General features: G+C 38.5%; 1 protein-coding gene across 4 annotated transcripts in view; it reads right to left on the bottom strand.

The window, feature by feature from the left end:
* NPAS3 (neuronal PAS domain protein 3) overlaps positions 1 to 18530 on the bottom strand; it is a 1140225-nt gene that overhangs the window by 14865 nt on the left and 1106830 nt on the right. For all 4 annotated transcript variants that reach the window (XM_072624932.1, XM_072624933.1, XM_072624934.1 and 1 more), the window contains one exon: positions 4248 to 4395. In XM_072624932.1, coding sequence (XP_072481033.1) covers positions 4248 to 4395 — 148 coding nt within the window. The remainder of the gene's footprint in view (positions 1 to 4247; positions 4396 to 18530) is intronic.

Raw genomic sequence — 18530 nt, 5'->3', positions numbered from 1 at the left:
AACAGGCCCTCCAACCTTGTGGTGGTAACCCTGGAGTCAGAAAGCTGGGTCATGTTACATCACTGTTGCCCAGGGTCTTTCCCTTCTCAATTCTTTTGGTTTAGGGGGAAGAAACCGGTGGAAACCAGAATGAGCTTTTCCAGTTAGCTTGCCCAACTTTAGGCAAGGTGACTTGAACTTTCCTTTCCTTCTTTTTCTTCCTTACTTCTACTCATATCTTTAATCTTCAAAAAAGAAAAATCAGAAGGCAGATTAAATAAGAGAATTAGATGAGATTGTATATGTATATGTGTATCTCTCTCTATATATACATGTAAATATCATATATAGTGTTTTACAAATCTTAAAGTACTTATAAGTGCTGGGCATTTTAATTATTACTAATAGTAATAATTATACCACTACTATTACTACTACTACTACTACTACTACTACTACTACTACTACTACTACTACTACTACTACTACTGCTGCTGCTGCTGCTGCTGCTGCTGCTACTACTAGTAATAGTGTAGTAATTGTGGGAAGAGAGAGGGCAGGGACCCTTGTAATGCACTTGCATGGGGAGAATAAAAGAGGGAAGGGCAGAAAGAACTCAGAAATAGCAAGTCTTTATGTATTAGGACACAGAGATAATCTGGGTCCTATAACAGTTCATAGTCTAAAAGGGGAAAAAGGATAGACTTGACAAGGTGTGTTTGGTGCTGATCCAGCTAAAGACCAGGATCAGGAGCTGAGACTCAAAACCATGGCATAGGAGAATCAGTAAGGGGAAAGGGGGATGATTAGCATAGAGAAGGGGGGGCAATCTTTTGGTTTCTTGGGCAGTTTTAAGAGGCAGCAGATAAAAGCATTAGGATTAGAGTCAAGAAGAACTGGATTTGAACCCAGACACATGCTAGTTCTGTGACCCTGGGAAAATCATGTTGCCTCTCCTGACTTGTTTTCTCATCTGAGAAAGGTTAGACTGAATGATCTCGGAGGTCCCTTCCAAGTCCAAATCAATGTGATTTTTATAAGTCTTTTGAGATCTGTCATATGGAAAAAAAGGACTGGATTTGCTCTATCTGGTTTCAGAAGAAAGAAGCTAAGTGCAAAGGAGGTAAATTGTAGACAGAGGCAGATTTCAATTCAACACAAGGAAGAATTTTCTAAAAATCACACCCATCCAAAAACTACAGTGGATGATTGCTTGCCTTAGGAATTTGGGAATTCACTAGCACGCTAGGAAGGCACACTTCCAGCACGATGACTGTCTGTTGGGGTTGCTACAGAGAGGATCCCTACTGAGATACAGATTAGACTAGATGTCCTCTGAGATCCCTGGGACTTTTAAGGTTCTAGGATTCTGATTCTATCCTCAGAATAAAACGCTGGTATGGAAAAATCCTTGGAAGGGAACAATGAGATAATAGTAGTCTGGCTATCAAGAGTTCTGTAAAAGTCAATTGGATAGGATGGTTATTTAGGTTGTAGAAACCTGAATCTTCTGGTCTCTGATGCCTCTCTTAGGTATTTCTAATAAACATCAGCAGTTTAATAATTTTTTTCCTTTCAAGCACAGTTTCTCTTTTTTTCTCATATGAAATTGAAAGTCTATTATGCACAATTTACTATTTCATTTATACATAATAAATTTCCTTTTTTTCTCTTTTTTTCACCCCTTCCCCCACCCCTTGCTAGAAATGGCTACCATTAGGCACAAATGTGTGTATATATGTATACATATATAATTCTATACATACTTTTATTTGTCAGTTCTTTCTCTGGTTACAGATAGCATCTTTCTTCACATGTCCTTTCAGGTTAATTTGGACATTTATAATAGTCAAAACGGCTTACTTACTTAAAGTATATTAAACATATGAGTGCCTTTTTTAAAAAAATACGTCATAGAATTATAGATTTAGAGCTGGAAGAGACATTAGGAAGACATCAAGTTCAATAACCTCATTTTAGAGGTGAAGAAACTAAGGTCTAGAGATTTGCAGTGACTAGCCTAGGGTCACACTACTTGTCAATATTTGATGTAGAATTTCAATCCAAGTCTTGACTCCAAGTCCAGCACTCTATTTATTCACTCTGAGTTTGGACGTTTCCCCCCCTGCCAAATCAAAATAGAATTGTGTCTAGTTATGGAGTTTCAAACCTACAATATTTTAGCTATTTCTGTTTAGAAGGTGAATGTTATGATCTACCATAGTCTCTGTCCTATAAAAATGCATTTAAACTGGAGATTTGTTGATATCCAAGGCAATTGGTTGTTATATCACAATAATAGCACAGCTCACACATACTAAAATGGGAAAAAGCCTACATTTATCACACTCATAGCACTCTCTCCCTTCAGGGAAAGAGTTAAAATTTCCTTCAAAGTGGAGGAAAAGAGGTTGAAAAAGCAACAAAAAAAAAAATCAAGATCTATGAGGATTCAGTAAGTGGTGCACATTAAGGTCTTCATAAAGTAACGATCATTGGTACCTGATTGATATGCTATTGGTAGAGAGCAAATCCTTACCTTTGAATCAGAAATATCCCAAACTACCTGCAAACAACTGACAGGGTCAGTGAGCAGATGAGCCAGGCTCCTTAGCTCCCTGGCTCCATTTGGCTGTCTTGAAGAAAAATGGGGCTCAGTACTCTTCCGTTCATAAGCTCTGCTGGAAGTTTCCCAAATCAGACTATAAGCAGGCTTCATTTTGTGGCTGCAGGCCAGGAGAAGCCCTAAGTAGAAGGGCCATTTCAAGAGTGAGAGACAAGGGGCATTTTGGATAGCTTCCTAGGGACCTGGCTTGAGCATCAGGTCATAGAGAATATTTGCTCCTGGATATTAAGGTATTCAGAATCGTTTCCTGCTGGTCTGAATCCCAGGGGTGGTGTTGGAAAGAATTTTTTATCCATTGCTATTTGGCTAGCTTGTGCATCTGACCTTATCCTATCATGGGTATAACTTTGAGGTCACAATGATATGTATGATTTTGGGCAAATAATGTCACCTCTCTGGGCCTCAGTTTCCTTATTTGTAAAACGGGCCATATAGAGAGAGCTTCTGTAGTCTCTTCTAGCTCTTAATCTACGACCGTATGATTCTTGCCTCAACCTATGTCTCCATACTTGTATTTCTAATAAGTTGTAAGTTATTGCTATCTCAATATCGACAAGTACAAAACCGAACTCTGATTATCTTCCTCCCAAGATCTGCCACAGATCCATCTTTTAACACATTAAACTATGTGACTTTCATCTCTCGGGTCCCTCTCCATTTTTAACCTATGAGGCAATATAGGTGGAAAGGACTTTGATGAAAAGCCTTATATAAATGTAACATAGTTATTAGCTTTGTAGAGTACTTTAAAGCTTATGAAGTGTTTTCCTCATCATAATTCTTAGGAAAAAAATTGTCAATTAATAAGCCAATTGATAAAGTATCAAAAAAAATATGAGAATTACTATCCCCATTTTATAGATGAATAAACTAAGTCTCCAAGTAGCTTGCCCAAAGTCACACAACTAGCCAGTACTGGAGTTGGGACTCAAATCCAAGACCCACTCCTTTGTCTTTCTAATATACAGAATGTCCCCCAAACTCTTAGTGCAGTTTTATTACAACTATGGCGTTGCCTTTTAACTATGAAAGTCACTAAAATTTGCCTACCAACAATCTCAAATGTCCAGGAAAATAGGCACTGGCCCATATACCCAGGGTTCAAAGGAGTTTGGGCTTAATGAGGAATAATATAATATACTCTGTCCTTCTTTCCTATCCCCTTTTGTCCAATTTCTGTGATTGTATACATGTATGTGCTATATGGTCCAGTGAATGTATTTTTGGTGGTGCTAATCTGAACATGTTTTGTTGCATGTAATTACCTCTTTGGGAGAGGATGAGCAGTAAGCATTGGGGCTGGGGGGGATAGGAGCTCAAACAAATATCTCTGTTAAAGGTGGAGAAACCAATGCAACTTTTGTAGAATATCCACAGATTGGTAATTATTGGCAATTGCTAGCAAGGCTGATTTGGAATAGCCTTTAGTTTCAGTTTGACTCTATCACATCCACATGGGTCTTTAGGAATGAAGAACCCCTTCCCCATGCCAAGATTTCATACTCTTCAGCACAAGCTCTGCCAAAGAGCCAGTGCTTGTATCTCATTAGCTACCAACCCCAGATTTCTACATGTGTTACGGCCCCTTCACTCAGGTAACAGGGATAACAGTGGAAATGATGGAAAAAATTTGATGATATACCTAAGGAGATAATTGACCCAGATGATGTTCTTCTCATTTGCATTCTTGGCATTAATAGCTATGGTAGCACTAGACTGTATCCAAATATATCCTCCGTTTTTCTGCATCCAGCGGTAGTACTTAGTCACACACTGACCCTTATTCAGCACTGAAAAGAAAACAGAAAGAACAAAAGATATTGTGTATTAACATCACAATCCAATGACTTTCATCTCTGCAAACCCCCCAAGTACAGAGATGGAAGGCACTGCACCAAGGCAAGAGGTGCCCCTCTGTATGCTTAATGTAGGATGCCATTAGTATGACAAATAAAATCAACAATTCACTGGAGCATCGGCTCGGGAGCTGTGGGTTACTACCATTTGTAGCAAGATTTTATTCCATTTTTGGCAGCTCTGGTGTGGGAGGAAGAATGAAAGGACTACAAATCTTTTTGGCTCAGAGAACACCTAATGCTGTGTGGACATTTTCAATGGGTTTGACGTCAAATTGTAAGAAAGGCAAATTTGTATGTGATTTATTCATAGCTGCTAGGTAGACCTCTTTGAGATAGTCTGGATATTTGAAAGGTTCAGGAATGGGTTCTCCCTTTCACTCTTTGATCATGTCTCCTCATTGCAAGCAATATCAACCAGTGAGCTTATACATCTGTTCCTTTGATCTTGTCAAACAGAATTTATAGTTCTCAGATGAACTAAATCTCCATTGGTCAGTAGGGGGAAAGTCTGGGGAGACTTTGCTTAATACTGGAACAAAATAAATCCACCAAAGGAATCAGAAAGAAACTGTGGCCTAAGGGAGGCACAGAATTGACTCGGTGCAAACCAAACAGTGACAGTTCTATACAGCCTCTGAAATATGGCCAAAAATGAAGGAACAAGTAAAAACAATCAGTAACGTGAAACGCCGGCCATTAAATACCCGACTGAAAGGGAGCTTTAAAAATGCAGATGTTAAAAATGATACTTTAACCAAAATGTTGCCAAGGTGAAATTGATTTGATTTGTATCTGGGTCCTCCTGAGCTAGTAAAAGGAGAATGAGCAGTAAATCCTGGTCTGAAATAAAGTGCTATAGATTGGAATGCTTTAAAAGGATGCCTGGAATGTGCAAAACCTGGGTGTTATTACTCAAATCCATATTCGCTTTGGTTGTGTTCTCCTCAAAGAGCACGATGGCATCGGGCACTAGAGGGCAGTGTGCATTCATCTACGTCTCCTGCTTTTGGCATGTCCTTGTCTCCGTCTGCTAAAATGAAAAACCTCTAACTGCTGTAATAAATTTGGCTAAATTAGCTGCTAAATGGTTATCTCAAGTAATATGTATTTGCATTAATCATCTTGCTCTAAACCAGAACAAGCCAGAGTCCTAAAGACGTAGTAAATTCATATTGTCCATTTAATTACGGCTAATAAGTGCTTCATATACAATAGTTTCATGAAGTACATTTTGATTTTTTTTGGGGGGTGGGGAAAAGAAAGAAGTCACTTTGGAAAAGAACGATCTTCAGTGCTGTTAAAGTTCTTACCATAAAACCAGGAGCCACTTTTCATATTTCCTAAGATAACCAAATGTCAGAGCCTCAGAAATATTATGTTCGTATGTAAATGCACGGTGCCTGACCTCACACACACACACACACATTCCTGTGAGCATATCTAGACTCCCACAATCATCCCTCGACACTTTAACTGTCACCAAAAAAAAGGAAAAGAAAAAGATCCAATGCTAAAAAGTGTTTTAAACAGCAATGAGTTCTCCCATATTATCTATTTGCTGATGTTTTCAGTGGCTCAAACTAGGTTGTTTTGCCGCCTTCTGCTCTTGGTCTGGATGCATCATGAGGATCCCCATATTTCCTTTTCACATGTCATTCTAAGTTTCTGACATTACCCACGCATGGCTTCACAAGCTACGAAACTACATGGCTAAGCTGAAAGCAAGTAAAATACTAACCACTGACGATATGGCTTTTCTATCAAACCACTGTTGCATGCAACATGACATAATTTTATTCAAATCCTCTGAACTCTGTTAACAGTTAATATTTAGAGAGAGAGAAAAAAAGAGATAAAAGTCTTGTCCAAAGTTATGTGATTCTACCCTCTATTTCATAAGTAATAACATGGCCCCCTAATCAATAGCTGATATGATACACACACATACACATATATACATATATATTAATATATATACACACATACACACATACATACAGATAGGTAGATAGATAGATAGATAGACAGATAGATAGATAGATAGATGGATAGACAGACAGACAGACAGATAGATACTTAAGTTTGGAGCATATATCGATTTTAAGTGGCTGTATTGTGCTCAGCTGAGGTTCAGAGACAAGAGATGTTTTAAAGACAGAAGAAACAAAGATGGTGGATAAGCCCAAACCTGCACAGGATAGATATAAAGCACTGGTATTGTTACGCTGAAGGATGATGCCAAAAGTAGTCTTTTGTGGTAGCTACGTTGTCCAGTGAATATTGTTTTGGACTTGGGGTCAGGAAGGTCTGAGTTCAGATTCTGCCACAGATAATTACTCAGTTGTTATGACTCTGGGTAAGTCACTTAAGTTACTTCAACTTCCATTTTCTCATCTGTTAAGTGGGGATAATGACAGCACCTACCTCACAGGTTTTTGTGAGGCTCAAATGAGATAGTATATGAAAAGTGTTTTGAAACATATATATGAACATATGTACATGCGTGCAGTTGTATATGTGTATGCATGCATGCATAGCTATATATGTATATATAGATACAAACATACACATGTATATATACATACCATATACATATATATGTGTACACACTGCATACATGTATACATGCATGCATGTATCAATACATACCAGATGGCTTACTGGATAGAGCGCTGGATCTGAACTCAAGAAATCCTGAGTTCAAATCTATCTTCAGATATTTCTTAGCTGTGTGACCCTGGGCAAGTCAATCAATCCTGTTAGCCTTAATCCATTGGAGGAGGAAAAGGCAAACCACTCCAGTATCATTTGCCAAGAAAACCCCATGGACATTATTGGCATACTATGGTCCACAAGGTGACAAAATGCCAGCACAATTTAACAACAACAGCATATATGTGAATCATATACACACATACAGTACAAAGCACTATTTAAGTGTAATGGTAATAATTATTATAGTTATAATAAATAGTAATGATAATTTGTCATTTTCCTCCTTGCACAAATCACCTAATCTCTCTGGGCCTCAGTTTTCCCATCTGGAAGATGAGAGAGCTGGCCTAGATGACTTTTGAGGTCTCTTCCAGCTGTAGCTCTATGATCCTACGAAGAATGAAATATTCAAATGTAAATTTAAAAGTTGGAGGAGAATTCAGAGAATCTATACACAAGTCACTTCCCTTTAACAGCTTCAACCATTAAAGCTTAAAGTCTGCCCTAAGACCTTTGGGGCTCTCTGTCTGACCTCATTCAACCCTCACAACAACCCTGTTATTCACATTTGACAATTGAGGAAACCAAGGTTAGAGAAAGTTTAAGTCAGCTATTGAGTGTTCAAGGCAGAACTTGAACTCAGGTCTCCAGGTTCAGCATTTTATCCATTATTTTACCACCTAGCTGCTTGAGAGGACCTTCCCTGAGTGCTCCAAGGTCAGCAGAGGGTCTGATGGGTCCTATAAAGTTCCAAAGTAAGGGAACTGGATAGAGATTGTCCATTATTTTTTTTTTTTTTGTAATTAACTTTTTTTTTTTGAGGCGATAGGAATTAAGTGACTTGCCCAGGGTCACACAGCTAGTTAAGTGTCAAGTGTCTGATTCCAAATTTGATTTCCAAATTTGTTCTTTCCACTGTTCCATCTCCCTGCCTCTGTCCATTAACTATTAACAGGCCTCACTAAATCTGGAGAGGCTCACCCCCCAGGTTGTCTGTAGGAACATGGACTTTCCAGTCATAGCAGCTCTATAAGATCACCCACTGAAGTCAGAGGGGTTTCAAACTATGCCAGAGATACACTCAGACCCTTGATATAACAGGTAATTGAAAAGAGGACATAATTTCATTTTCTATATTTTAAATTTATATTATTTATACATATTACATATATATAAAATTTATAAATTTATATTCATATTTTAAAGAATTATCTAGAGGAAGCTAGATGGTGCAGTGGATAGACTGCTAGGCCTGCAATCAAGAAGTGGTTGTTCAGTTATTTTAGTTGTATCTCACTCTTCATGATCTCATTCGGGGTTTTCTCAGCAAAGATACTAGAATGGCTTACCATTTTCCTCTCCAGTTCATTTTTTCAGATGAGGAAACTGAGGCAAACAGGGTTAAGTGACTTGCTCAGGATCACATAGCTAGCATCTGAGGCCAGATTTGAACTTAGGAAGATGAGTCTTCCTGACTCCAGGTCCGAATATCTGAGTTCTAATACAGCTTCTCATGCTTCCTTAACCAAGTCACTTAACCTCCATTTGCCTCAATTTCTTCAACAATAAAATAGGTATAAGAATGGCACCTACCTCTCAGGGTTGTTGTGAGGATCAAGTCAGATCCTATTTGTCAAACACTCAGCACAGTGGCTGGCACATAGTAGCTGCTCTATAAGTGGTAGCTACTACAGTTATTATTAAGATTACTCTAAATTCCAATAACACTTTGTGCCTCTTTTATGGAACGAACCTATCACATTGTGCCTTGTATTAGAGTTGTTTCTTCTGCTTTCTTTTTCTTATGGTACTGGACTATAAGCTTCTTGAGGGAAGGGAGTGTGTGTGTGTGTGTGTGTGTGTGTGTGTGTGTGTGTGTGTACTCTTCCCCAAGGAGAGTCCCTTGATATTAAATTCTAAAATCATTATGAGCAACTAGATAATGGTTCTTCTTTTCTTCATATATTTGCTCAATAGATAAGAGAATGGATGAATGAATAATCACTGCCTACTCTGAAACCCTATAAACAAACCCCTACCCAGAATTTATATGCAAGGATAAAACTCTGAGAGAGTAGCTAAAACAAATATGGGGAAATGAAGTGACCATTCAAAAAAAAAAAAGTCAGTTATCATCCCTAAGGTGATAGGTAGGTACAAAGTACAGTGGATAAAGCACTGGACTTGGAGGCAGGGGGAGGCAGGAAGACCTGATTCAAATTTGGCCTCAGACATTCATTAGCAGTATGACCTTGGACAAGTCATTTGATCTCAGTTTCCTGACTGTAAAACGAGGATAATAATAGCACTTACCTAACAGGGTTAGATTTTGAGGATTAAATGAGATTTGATTTGTAAGGAGTTTAGCACAGTGCTTAGCACATGGTAGGTACTTAATAAATTAAGTTCCCTTCTTTCCCTTGTCCTTTCCTCATCTTGTCAACATCAACAATTTCTCCCAGAGAGCCCACTGGCACTCTTCACACACTGATCAGAACACAGTTTAGGAAAGTTTGCATCATTTCATTAACAGCCTATCTGCACACGCCAGTAGACTTCCATGTCAGATTAGCTAATTGTCATCTAGCCCATCCCAGTTCAGAAAGAGAAGGCAAGAAATGGTAGAAATTTGATTTGATAATAGAAGGGCTAGAAAAGGGCTTGGTAGTTGGGTCATCACTTAGGAAGGAAAGGCTAGGTGACAAAGGGGAATCCACAGGTGGGAGTGGGTTTAGATGTGCTGCATTAAGGTCTGTTCTTATAACTCTTGATGGGAGCTGCTAAAAGAGAGGAAGGGGCTGCCCTAGGGGAGGTGACTGCCTGCAGAAGACAAACTTTTTCTACTTCACAGTTTTGCCTGGGGCTGGCCCTGGAGGCCACCATACAAACAGAATCTTGAAAAGGTAAGGAGAGTTTAAACCCTGCTGCTGGATTTTCAATCAGTCAGATTTATTTTGGATTTTCAATCAGTCAGATTTATTTTGGCTATATTATAATGAGTATTTTCCTAAGATGACAATTTCCAGCCTGAAACATCAATGGATCCTAATGGCCATGGAGACCTGCTGACCCAAACACCGGGCAGCATTAGAACCCAAGTTTCTTCAGTATTCCATAGGGCTAACACCAAAGGCAAGGGACTGAAGAAAGTCTGTTTACTTTACAATTAACCAAAGGGTTTCTGACAATTTTGCTCAGGGGCCCAGAATGAAAACTCTTGACACTGGGATGAAGTTATTCCATCTCCAAAAAAAAAAAAAAAAAAAAAATCACATTGGCAAATCAGCTGGATCACTCCAGCTGTGCCCTAGGCAGGCTCTGACAGTTTTTCCTGAACTCATGCGGTCCTAATCAGCTCAAGAAGAAAAGCCACCTTGGTAACAGCTTGAAAGAGATTTTTAGTTTAAGTTATAAATGAGAGAACCTGAAGAAAAAAAAAAAACCTCACAAAACTTTTTTCTATTCTCTTTAATCCAGGGGCTGTTGTTTTTTATTTTATTTTTTAATTTTTAATTTTTGAGGCTTAGCCTCAGAGATCAGAAGGAAATGAGGAGAAAATGCATGACATTGAAAACCACACAAATTCCTCTTGGAAATAAATGATAGAATTAAGGAGTAAGAAAGTTCCTCCTGATTTAAGTCCTTTAAAAATAGTTTATTGTGTCTCAGAAGCAGAAAAGGGCTAATCAAATTAATGAGCCTAAGAATAAATTAAAAACTATGTTGTTCCAACCTATAAAAAGGAGGCAAGAAGAGGAGGGGGAGTTAATATAGATGTTTAGTTAAAAATCATTTAGAACCATGGACCACGTTTTTCAACCTTGCTTCAGTGATAGGATCTGAACACTGCCGATGGATGGATTCTGGCTAAATAGAAAACTGTATGTTATCATCTGCCTTAGGCAGTCATAGAGTGTTTGTGGTAGGGACAGGCCAAATCAAAGGTTATACTGGGGCTGGGTGTTGTTGTGTTTGTTACTGAGTCATCAGATTCTCCATGACCCTATTTGAGGATTTTCTTGGCAAAGATGCTGTGGTGGTTTGTCATTTTCTTCTCTAGCTCATTTTACAGATGACGAAACTGACGCAAATAGGGTTAAGTGACTTGCCCAGGGTCACATAGCTAGTAAGTTCTGAGACCAGATTTGAACTCAGGTCCTCCGGACTCCATGGCTGGCAACCTATGTACTGTGCCGCCTAGCTGCCCAACTGGAGCTGGCTGGCACTTTCCTATTACTTTTCTACTAAGATGTCCATTGAGTGGTAATGTTTTAAATCATATTCTACTCATCAAAATTCTCGATTGTCTAAAATCATCTTGTGTCCTATCCATTTCCATGCCTTCATCTACTCTCAGGGTTGCATCGTAGGTGACTGCCTCCATTGTCCTTATGAACTTCTGTCCCTGGCCTTGAACTAATCTTTCCTACAGAAAAACACATTTTTTTTATTGGAAGATCTCAAAACATCCAAATATTAAGTTTTATGGGTATAGAAACATAGATAATAGCTATAATTTAGACAATTTAGTCCAAAATTACACATGCATACCAATGAATAATCATATATTTGTGAAGTCATATATGTACATACACACTTACCAATGAACAGTCCCAGATAAAAATCTGAATGCCTCTGCCCTGACCATCAGTTTGTTCTACTTGGTTTTGATCATGGTATATTGTTAAGGAAAACACAGGGACTTGTCATCCTTCTGGGAATGGTTTGTTTGGTGTTTTTTTTTCCTGCAACAGGATTTCCCTGTAACTATCAAACAGATTTTTCATAGGAGACTAGATCTCAAAGCTATGAGCAAAACACATGAGGCCAGATGAAGAGGAGCCTTTGAATGGGAGCTGTACTGACTTGGTGCAAATCATCCTGACAACCAGGAATTATTATTACAGATACCAGAAAGAAGGGGAAAAAACCCATTCCAACCCCAAACTGTGAAGAGGAGGATCTCAGATAAAACTTAATGAAAGGAAAATTGTAGAAAGCCATTGTTTTAAAACAAGTGATCTTTACATCAAATATATATATTTCTTTCCCCTGAAATACTGGGTGCTAAGTTTTATTGAATTTCATTTTTTAAATGTCACTGACTCGAGAGAGGTGGTTAGCATGCAAGAAATGCACATGTAGGAAGAATGAGCCAAAAAAAAACCCCCCAAAACACAAAACCCCAAACCACCTCCCCTGCAAACCTGAAACTAATGGTAATGTCCCCACAGCACAGATCTATTGCTCTGTCCATGGTTCCCACCAGAGAGAATCCAGTTTTCCTTGGGAACTTTGTGGGCAGCAATATACTGGTACAGAAGAGAGAAAAAGGGAGCCAGTGTTCATAGCAGGAACATAATTCTGTTAGTAAATCAAAACAAATCAGTACAAGTTTGTCTCCAGAAATATGGCGAAAAAAAGAGAACATGGTTTCTTTCCTGTTAGGCTTCTCCATCAAACTAAAGCCAAACATTCTAAATAGTGAGCTGTGTGTCTGAAAGAAGGAAGTCAGGCTAATTCAGCTTGAAGAGGAGATGGAGGCTTCTATCAAAAGCAACCTTTTCAGCAAAGGGTCTAACAAAAGGACATTTTTTGGTGGCTTGCATGTGCATTAAAAGAACTGCAATGCATGGTGCATTCAGGTAAGCATAGAATAAATAGGAAATGATGAGATCATCTGAGATTTAACACTTTGAATTCATGCAGCCAAACAAAGGGGTTCATTATCTTTAAGGTCTATACAAGGGCTGCATCTGTGACTCTCTGTTCAGTCTCCAACTTGAGATACCTTTATCAATGGCTGGGGAGCATTGTCAGCATGCTCCTTCTTCTGTAAACTGATAAAAAAATTTTTTAATTTACTGCAACGGGGTAGGGGTAAGGGAGGTGGTGGTGGTAGTGGTGGGGATTCTGTACTTAATACCACAGTTGGGTGCTTAGCTGTAGCCACTGGTTCTTTTTTCTACATTCACAAAACTGGCAGATGAAACATGAAAAAGAATACTGCCTCTTTAATCTCTGCTTCTCCACCTAAGGCCCAAGGCAGGCTGACAGGGTAACTTCATTCTGGAAACAGAGGGTTTTTTTTTTCCTTTTTTTTCCTCCTCCCTTCTAAATTCCAGATTACTTTTTCCTTGCTTTTGAAACTGTGGGCTATAGGGGAATGAACCTGGCATAGACTTAAAACATGAACAAGTTTCGTTATCTGAAAAGTTATAGTCCTTGATGCTTACAGGAAGGTCATTTTGAAAACCCACAGGAAAAATAGCATCACAGCCAGAAAAAGTGCATTAAGGCCTTTATTTGCTTGAAGAAGAGACAGTTTTTCATTTATAAACTGTTCAGAGGATCAACTGAGCCTTTGATGCTGTGGAGACTTTTCTATAGATTTTGCAATTAGTGAGTTAGATGTTTTAAATAGCAGGCAGGCATCCACAAATTGGTTTTTAGTTAAAAAAAAAATCTAAGTGTTGAGCAATATTTAGTAAAGTTTAATGATGTTTGATACTTAAACTGAATTATAAGCAATAGGACAGGAGACCTGTGGATGCGCTGGGAGTGACTATGTATCATCTATGGTTTTCCCCCACTAACACACTAATGACAGGCCCTGCTTGAATTACCATACATGTGATTTATATCCTCAGAAGAGGTTTTCTCAACCCCACTGCCGATTGATAGATTTTTATTAACTGTTAATATTGAATCATGCAGAAAACTTTTAATTGATTAAGAACATGTCAATTTGACAGTTTTTTCTCTTTCCATTTTTTCTCTCTTGGCCCTAATGCACTGAGTTGTAGACTAAAGCTTTCTTTTAAATGTGGAACACACTGTGTCCAAAGATAGGAGGAAATAAACTAGTCATTTGAGGCATAGAATTACCAGTTCTGGGATTCACAAGCTGTGTTCAGATGTGGTATTCTACATTTCCTGCTGCCCTTCTGAAAAAACTAATGGCAGATCATTTATTTTATTTTATTTTAGCTTCCACAATTCTTTCTGCCATATAAAGGTCACCTGTTTTAGATTTAGCCAAATTAATCAGTGCAGTATGGTTCTCAGTGGAAAGAGCACTGGGTGTGAAATCAGAGGACCTAGGTACAAACCATGGTTCTGCCGTTTCCTATCTGTAGGCTGGTTCCTTTATCTCAGATCTTCACTCTTCTCATCTTAAAAAAGATGGGATTGAATTAAATAATGTCTAACCTTACTTCCAACTCTCAGCTTACAATGCTATGAAACTTGTTAAAAAAATATCTCCCAAAGTATAGCATCTGTTTGGGTTAACAACCCCCTGTCCCCCATTCTCACTTACTATTAGGTTGAATACCCCAGAGGATGACTACCACAGCTTAAGGCAGGCTAAAAGTTGTGGTAGTAAAAACACTATAGCATATGAGCCCCTACTGGTATATTTAATTAGTTTCTAGTCAGAAGAAACAATTAGCTCAAAAAAAAAAGTATTTTTTGAAAACCCCAAGTAAGACCAATGTCAATATGAAATCTCTCCTGTAAACCTGATTATAGGTTATAACACCCTCCCTACCCCATGCACCAAAAAAAGTCCACTAAACAGTAAGACACATTAACTGTTCATCTAACCACTGAATCTCCTGTGTTCTAGAGGGCCCAGGAGGCAATGTAAGCCAAGCAAGACAAATAGGAAAAAATAAAAGGAATTTAGGGAGCTATTCAGAGAAGTAGCAGTAGGAAGTCATGATGGGGTAAACTTAGCCTCAGGAAGTCTGACTGGAGATGAGGGAAAGGGGCCAGCAATGTAGTTTTTCACTTTCCTCTTAAGAGTTATTAGTAACAGAGAGGGTTAAGATAGTTTTGAGCAGGATAAGGATGAAAGTACCAAGTGAACTGATAGCTGTGGCATTGTCTTAATGAAGATCTTCATAACATTAATGTTGCTCCCCAAACAGATTTCTCATGGGATTAAAGGACCATCAACATGTAGCTACAAAGTACCTTAGAAATCATCTAGGGCAAGCCCTTGTTTTATTGATAGGGAGACCAAGGCTTAGTGAGGTATGGAAATTTGCCCAAGTTTACATGGCTAGCAGGCATCAGAAGTGGGATTTTAATCTGTCTTTCTTACTCCAATGTCCAATCCCAGTATTTTGTCTATTAAGCCATTTTGCTTTTGATATATACACACATGTAAATATATATACACATACATGCATGTATATATTATGCATGGTATGTTTATGTGCATACATACACATGTATGGGCACATGTACACCACATGTGTACGCATACGTGTGCACATGTGTATGTGTCGTATATATACATCTATGTATATGTGCTGTATCATGTCCATGCATATATGTGTATGTGCATGTATTGGATATGTATGTGTACATGTGCATATCACATATGCACATATACATGTATATGTATAAGTTTGTGCATCATGTATATGCATATGTGCGTGTATATATGTACATATGTGTGCACACATGTACAAATACACATATAATTAAATCCATGTGGTTTCCTCTAAAATTATAAGCTAAGGTTACTACTCATGCCTTAAAAGATAGGAAGTTAAAGATTATGGACCAGTTAAAAGGTTTAACTACTGAAAGGAAGCATTACTAGTGGACAGAGCCTTAGAGACAAGAAGACCTGGGTTCAACTGCTGCCTATAATTCCTATTAGTTATTGACCTTGATCAAATAACAACATCTCAGCACCACAAGCAACTCTCTAAGACTATACATTACATATGACCTGCCAATCTACTTCTGTAGAAGGAGGTTCAAGAGGGACACCATCTGATCCTCTTTTGTCTATGAATTTATTTTTAGGTTGACAGAAAAAAAAGTATGAAAAATGTATTACTTCAACCTTATGCCTAAAAGGGTAATTTAAAAACAAAGCAAAATTATGAGACCCAAAGTCTGAGGCCTTATGTGTCATGAAGAGGATGATACACAGCTGTTTAGAAATATTTTTAAAAGAAAACTTTCTTTTGTTTTACTCCAGTTTAAAGGATGTATTCAATATGAGGTACACTGAACACTCAGTTATGAGAGTTTTAGAGTTCATTGGTGGGGAAGTCATGGAATTATGGGACTTTCGATTCTGAAGAAGTATCAGAGGTTATTTAGTCCAGACTCATAAGTAAAGCCCAACTTTCCTCTATAATATCCTTGACAAGTGACTGCCCCACCACTTCTTGAAAACCTCTAGGGATTAATTTACTCATGAGGTGGCCAGTTCCACCCTTTGGATAGCTCTGTTCATTAAGAATTTCTCTCTTATATGGAGTAAAAATATGACTTTGTTTAACTATCACCTGTTGCTCCCAGTTCTGCCCTCTGGGGGGCAAGCACAATAAATCTAATTAATCTTTGTTCTACATGAAAACCCTTTAAATATTGTAAAGTTTGCTAGGATGCCCATCCTTTAAAAAATTCCCATCCTTTCTTCTTACAACCAGTTCTTACATGATTTTTTAAAAAAAATCCTTAATTAGGCTTATTCTAGTTTATAGTCTCATAGATTGAGAGATGGAAGAGCTGTTAGAGATCATCTAGTCTCTCATTTTACTCTCCCTTTATATCTTTGTTCTCCCCACCCCACCATTAACTCACTTTCCCAATCTGCACCAATGCTAGCAGGTTGGGTTCCAGGATGAGTGTGTACAACAGCTAATCTGAGGATTCTGGGTGGCTGGATAACGCTGGTGGGTTGCTACCCTCTTAGCACTGTAGCTTCTAAGTTCCCCCCAAAGTGCTTTGCCAAAACAAGTCAGTTGTTTGACTCAGTTACCTCTTTCTAAGAGCATTTACTCAAAAGGCAAAGCAAGAATAGTAGGCACACACCATTCCACCTATACATGTGGGGTGCACTCTCCTACCAATGCCTACTATCTACATGGGGGAGAGTGGGAACAAATTTAAGTTATTATGGTGGTGAGGCACATGTGTAGGGAATCCATGGGGCCAGGGTATCTTTCAGCTCTGTAGCTGTAGGCCTTGATGTGCTTTTTCCTTCACTGAGAATGAGTGGCTGTGTTACTAAGGTAAACTACTCAGAGGCTGCACTGGATTGTCAGTCAGTCAATAAATATTCATTACATGCCTACTATGCGCCAGGCACTGTGCTAAATGGTGGGGATACAAAAAGAAGCAGGAGACAGTCTATGCTCTCAAAGACCTCACCATCCAATGGGAGGCTGCTCTGCTTCTAGGCTGGGCTGCTTAGCTGCTGGGTCAGGCCTCTCTGATATGGTGGTGATGGTCTGCTCTCCTCCTAGGCTTAGCCACTCCTGTTTTAGAGCTCAAGATTACTTCTTTGCTGGTAGGGTAATGTTTTGTTCTTCCATAAAGAGCAGGACCCTCAGTCTGGGATCGCAGAAGCTCCTCTAGTTCTGTTGATTGGGCTCTTAGGGATTTCCAGAACCTAGGAAGCAGGTGGTAGGACAGAGAGATAATAGCCTCTATTTCACCAAGCTCTGCGATTTTTTCATCTTTAAACAATCTTCCTGACAGAGCTGGATCACCTCAGTGAGAGACATCACTCTAACTTATGGTGATTACTAGCATCGTGCCAAAACTTTGTCTTTGGCCAGCTTGGTCACAAACAGACAGTAGACATTTGTAAGATAATTATAAAACAGTACTGGAGTCCAGAATTGCTAAGTTGATTATTTCAAAGTTCTCCTGTTGGTCATATATGACATGGATAAAAAAGAACTGACACCATCTTTACCCTCAGGAAGTGCATTTCTCTGTCTTTCCTCGTGTTTTTCATTTCTAAGTCTCCCATTTGCTTTGGTCTTTGCTCCTGTAAACTACCAACATTTACCAAAGTCTAAAAAGAACACCCTGTTAGATGCAGTTGAGGAATTTGAGGTCCAGATAGGTTAAGTCATTTACCCAATGTTATATAAGTCATAAACGTCAGCATTGGAATTTGAACCTAAAGTCCTCTGACTTGAAAACCATTCCTCTTTCTGCTATACCATGCTGCTTCCCATGTTGCCAATGTCTTTCCTAAAATATGGTGCCCAGAAGCCAAGACAGTACCATGGACACAGTCTGAAGAGGGCAGGGTATGATGAGACAGACTCTCTCCTCTCTTGTTCTTAATACTATGCATATATATATGTATGTACATATATATACACACATATATATTTCTCTATATATATATTTAATATAGCCTAGGGTCATTTTTTTGGCTGCCACACGAAACATAGTTGTCTTATACTGAGCTTGCATTTCACTAAAATCAACAGATCCTTTTCACATGACTTTCTGTCTAGCACCATTTCATTTATATATGTTATAGGGAGAAAATATGATAATTTAGAAATATTTTAAAA

Source organism: Notamacropus eugenii, chromosome 7 (genome assembly GCF_028372415.1).
Source record: "Notamacropus eugenii isolate mMacEug1 chromosome 7, mMacEug1.pri_v2, whole genome shotgun sequence".
Taxonomy (NCBI): Eukaryota; Metazoa; Chordata; class Mammalia; order Diprotodontia; family Macropodidae; genus Notamacropus; species Notamacropus eugenii.
The sequence above is the reverse complement of the archived record's forward strand: the minus strand, read 5'-3'. Positions and strand labels throughout refer to the sequence as shown.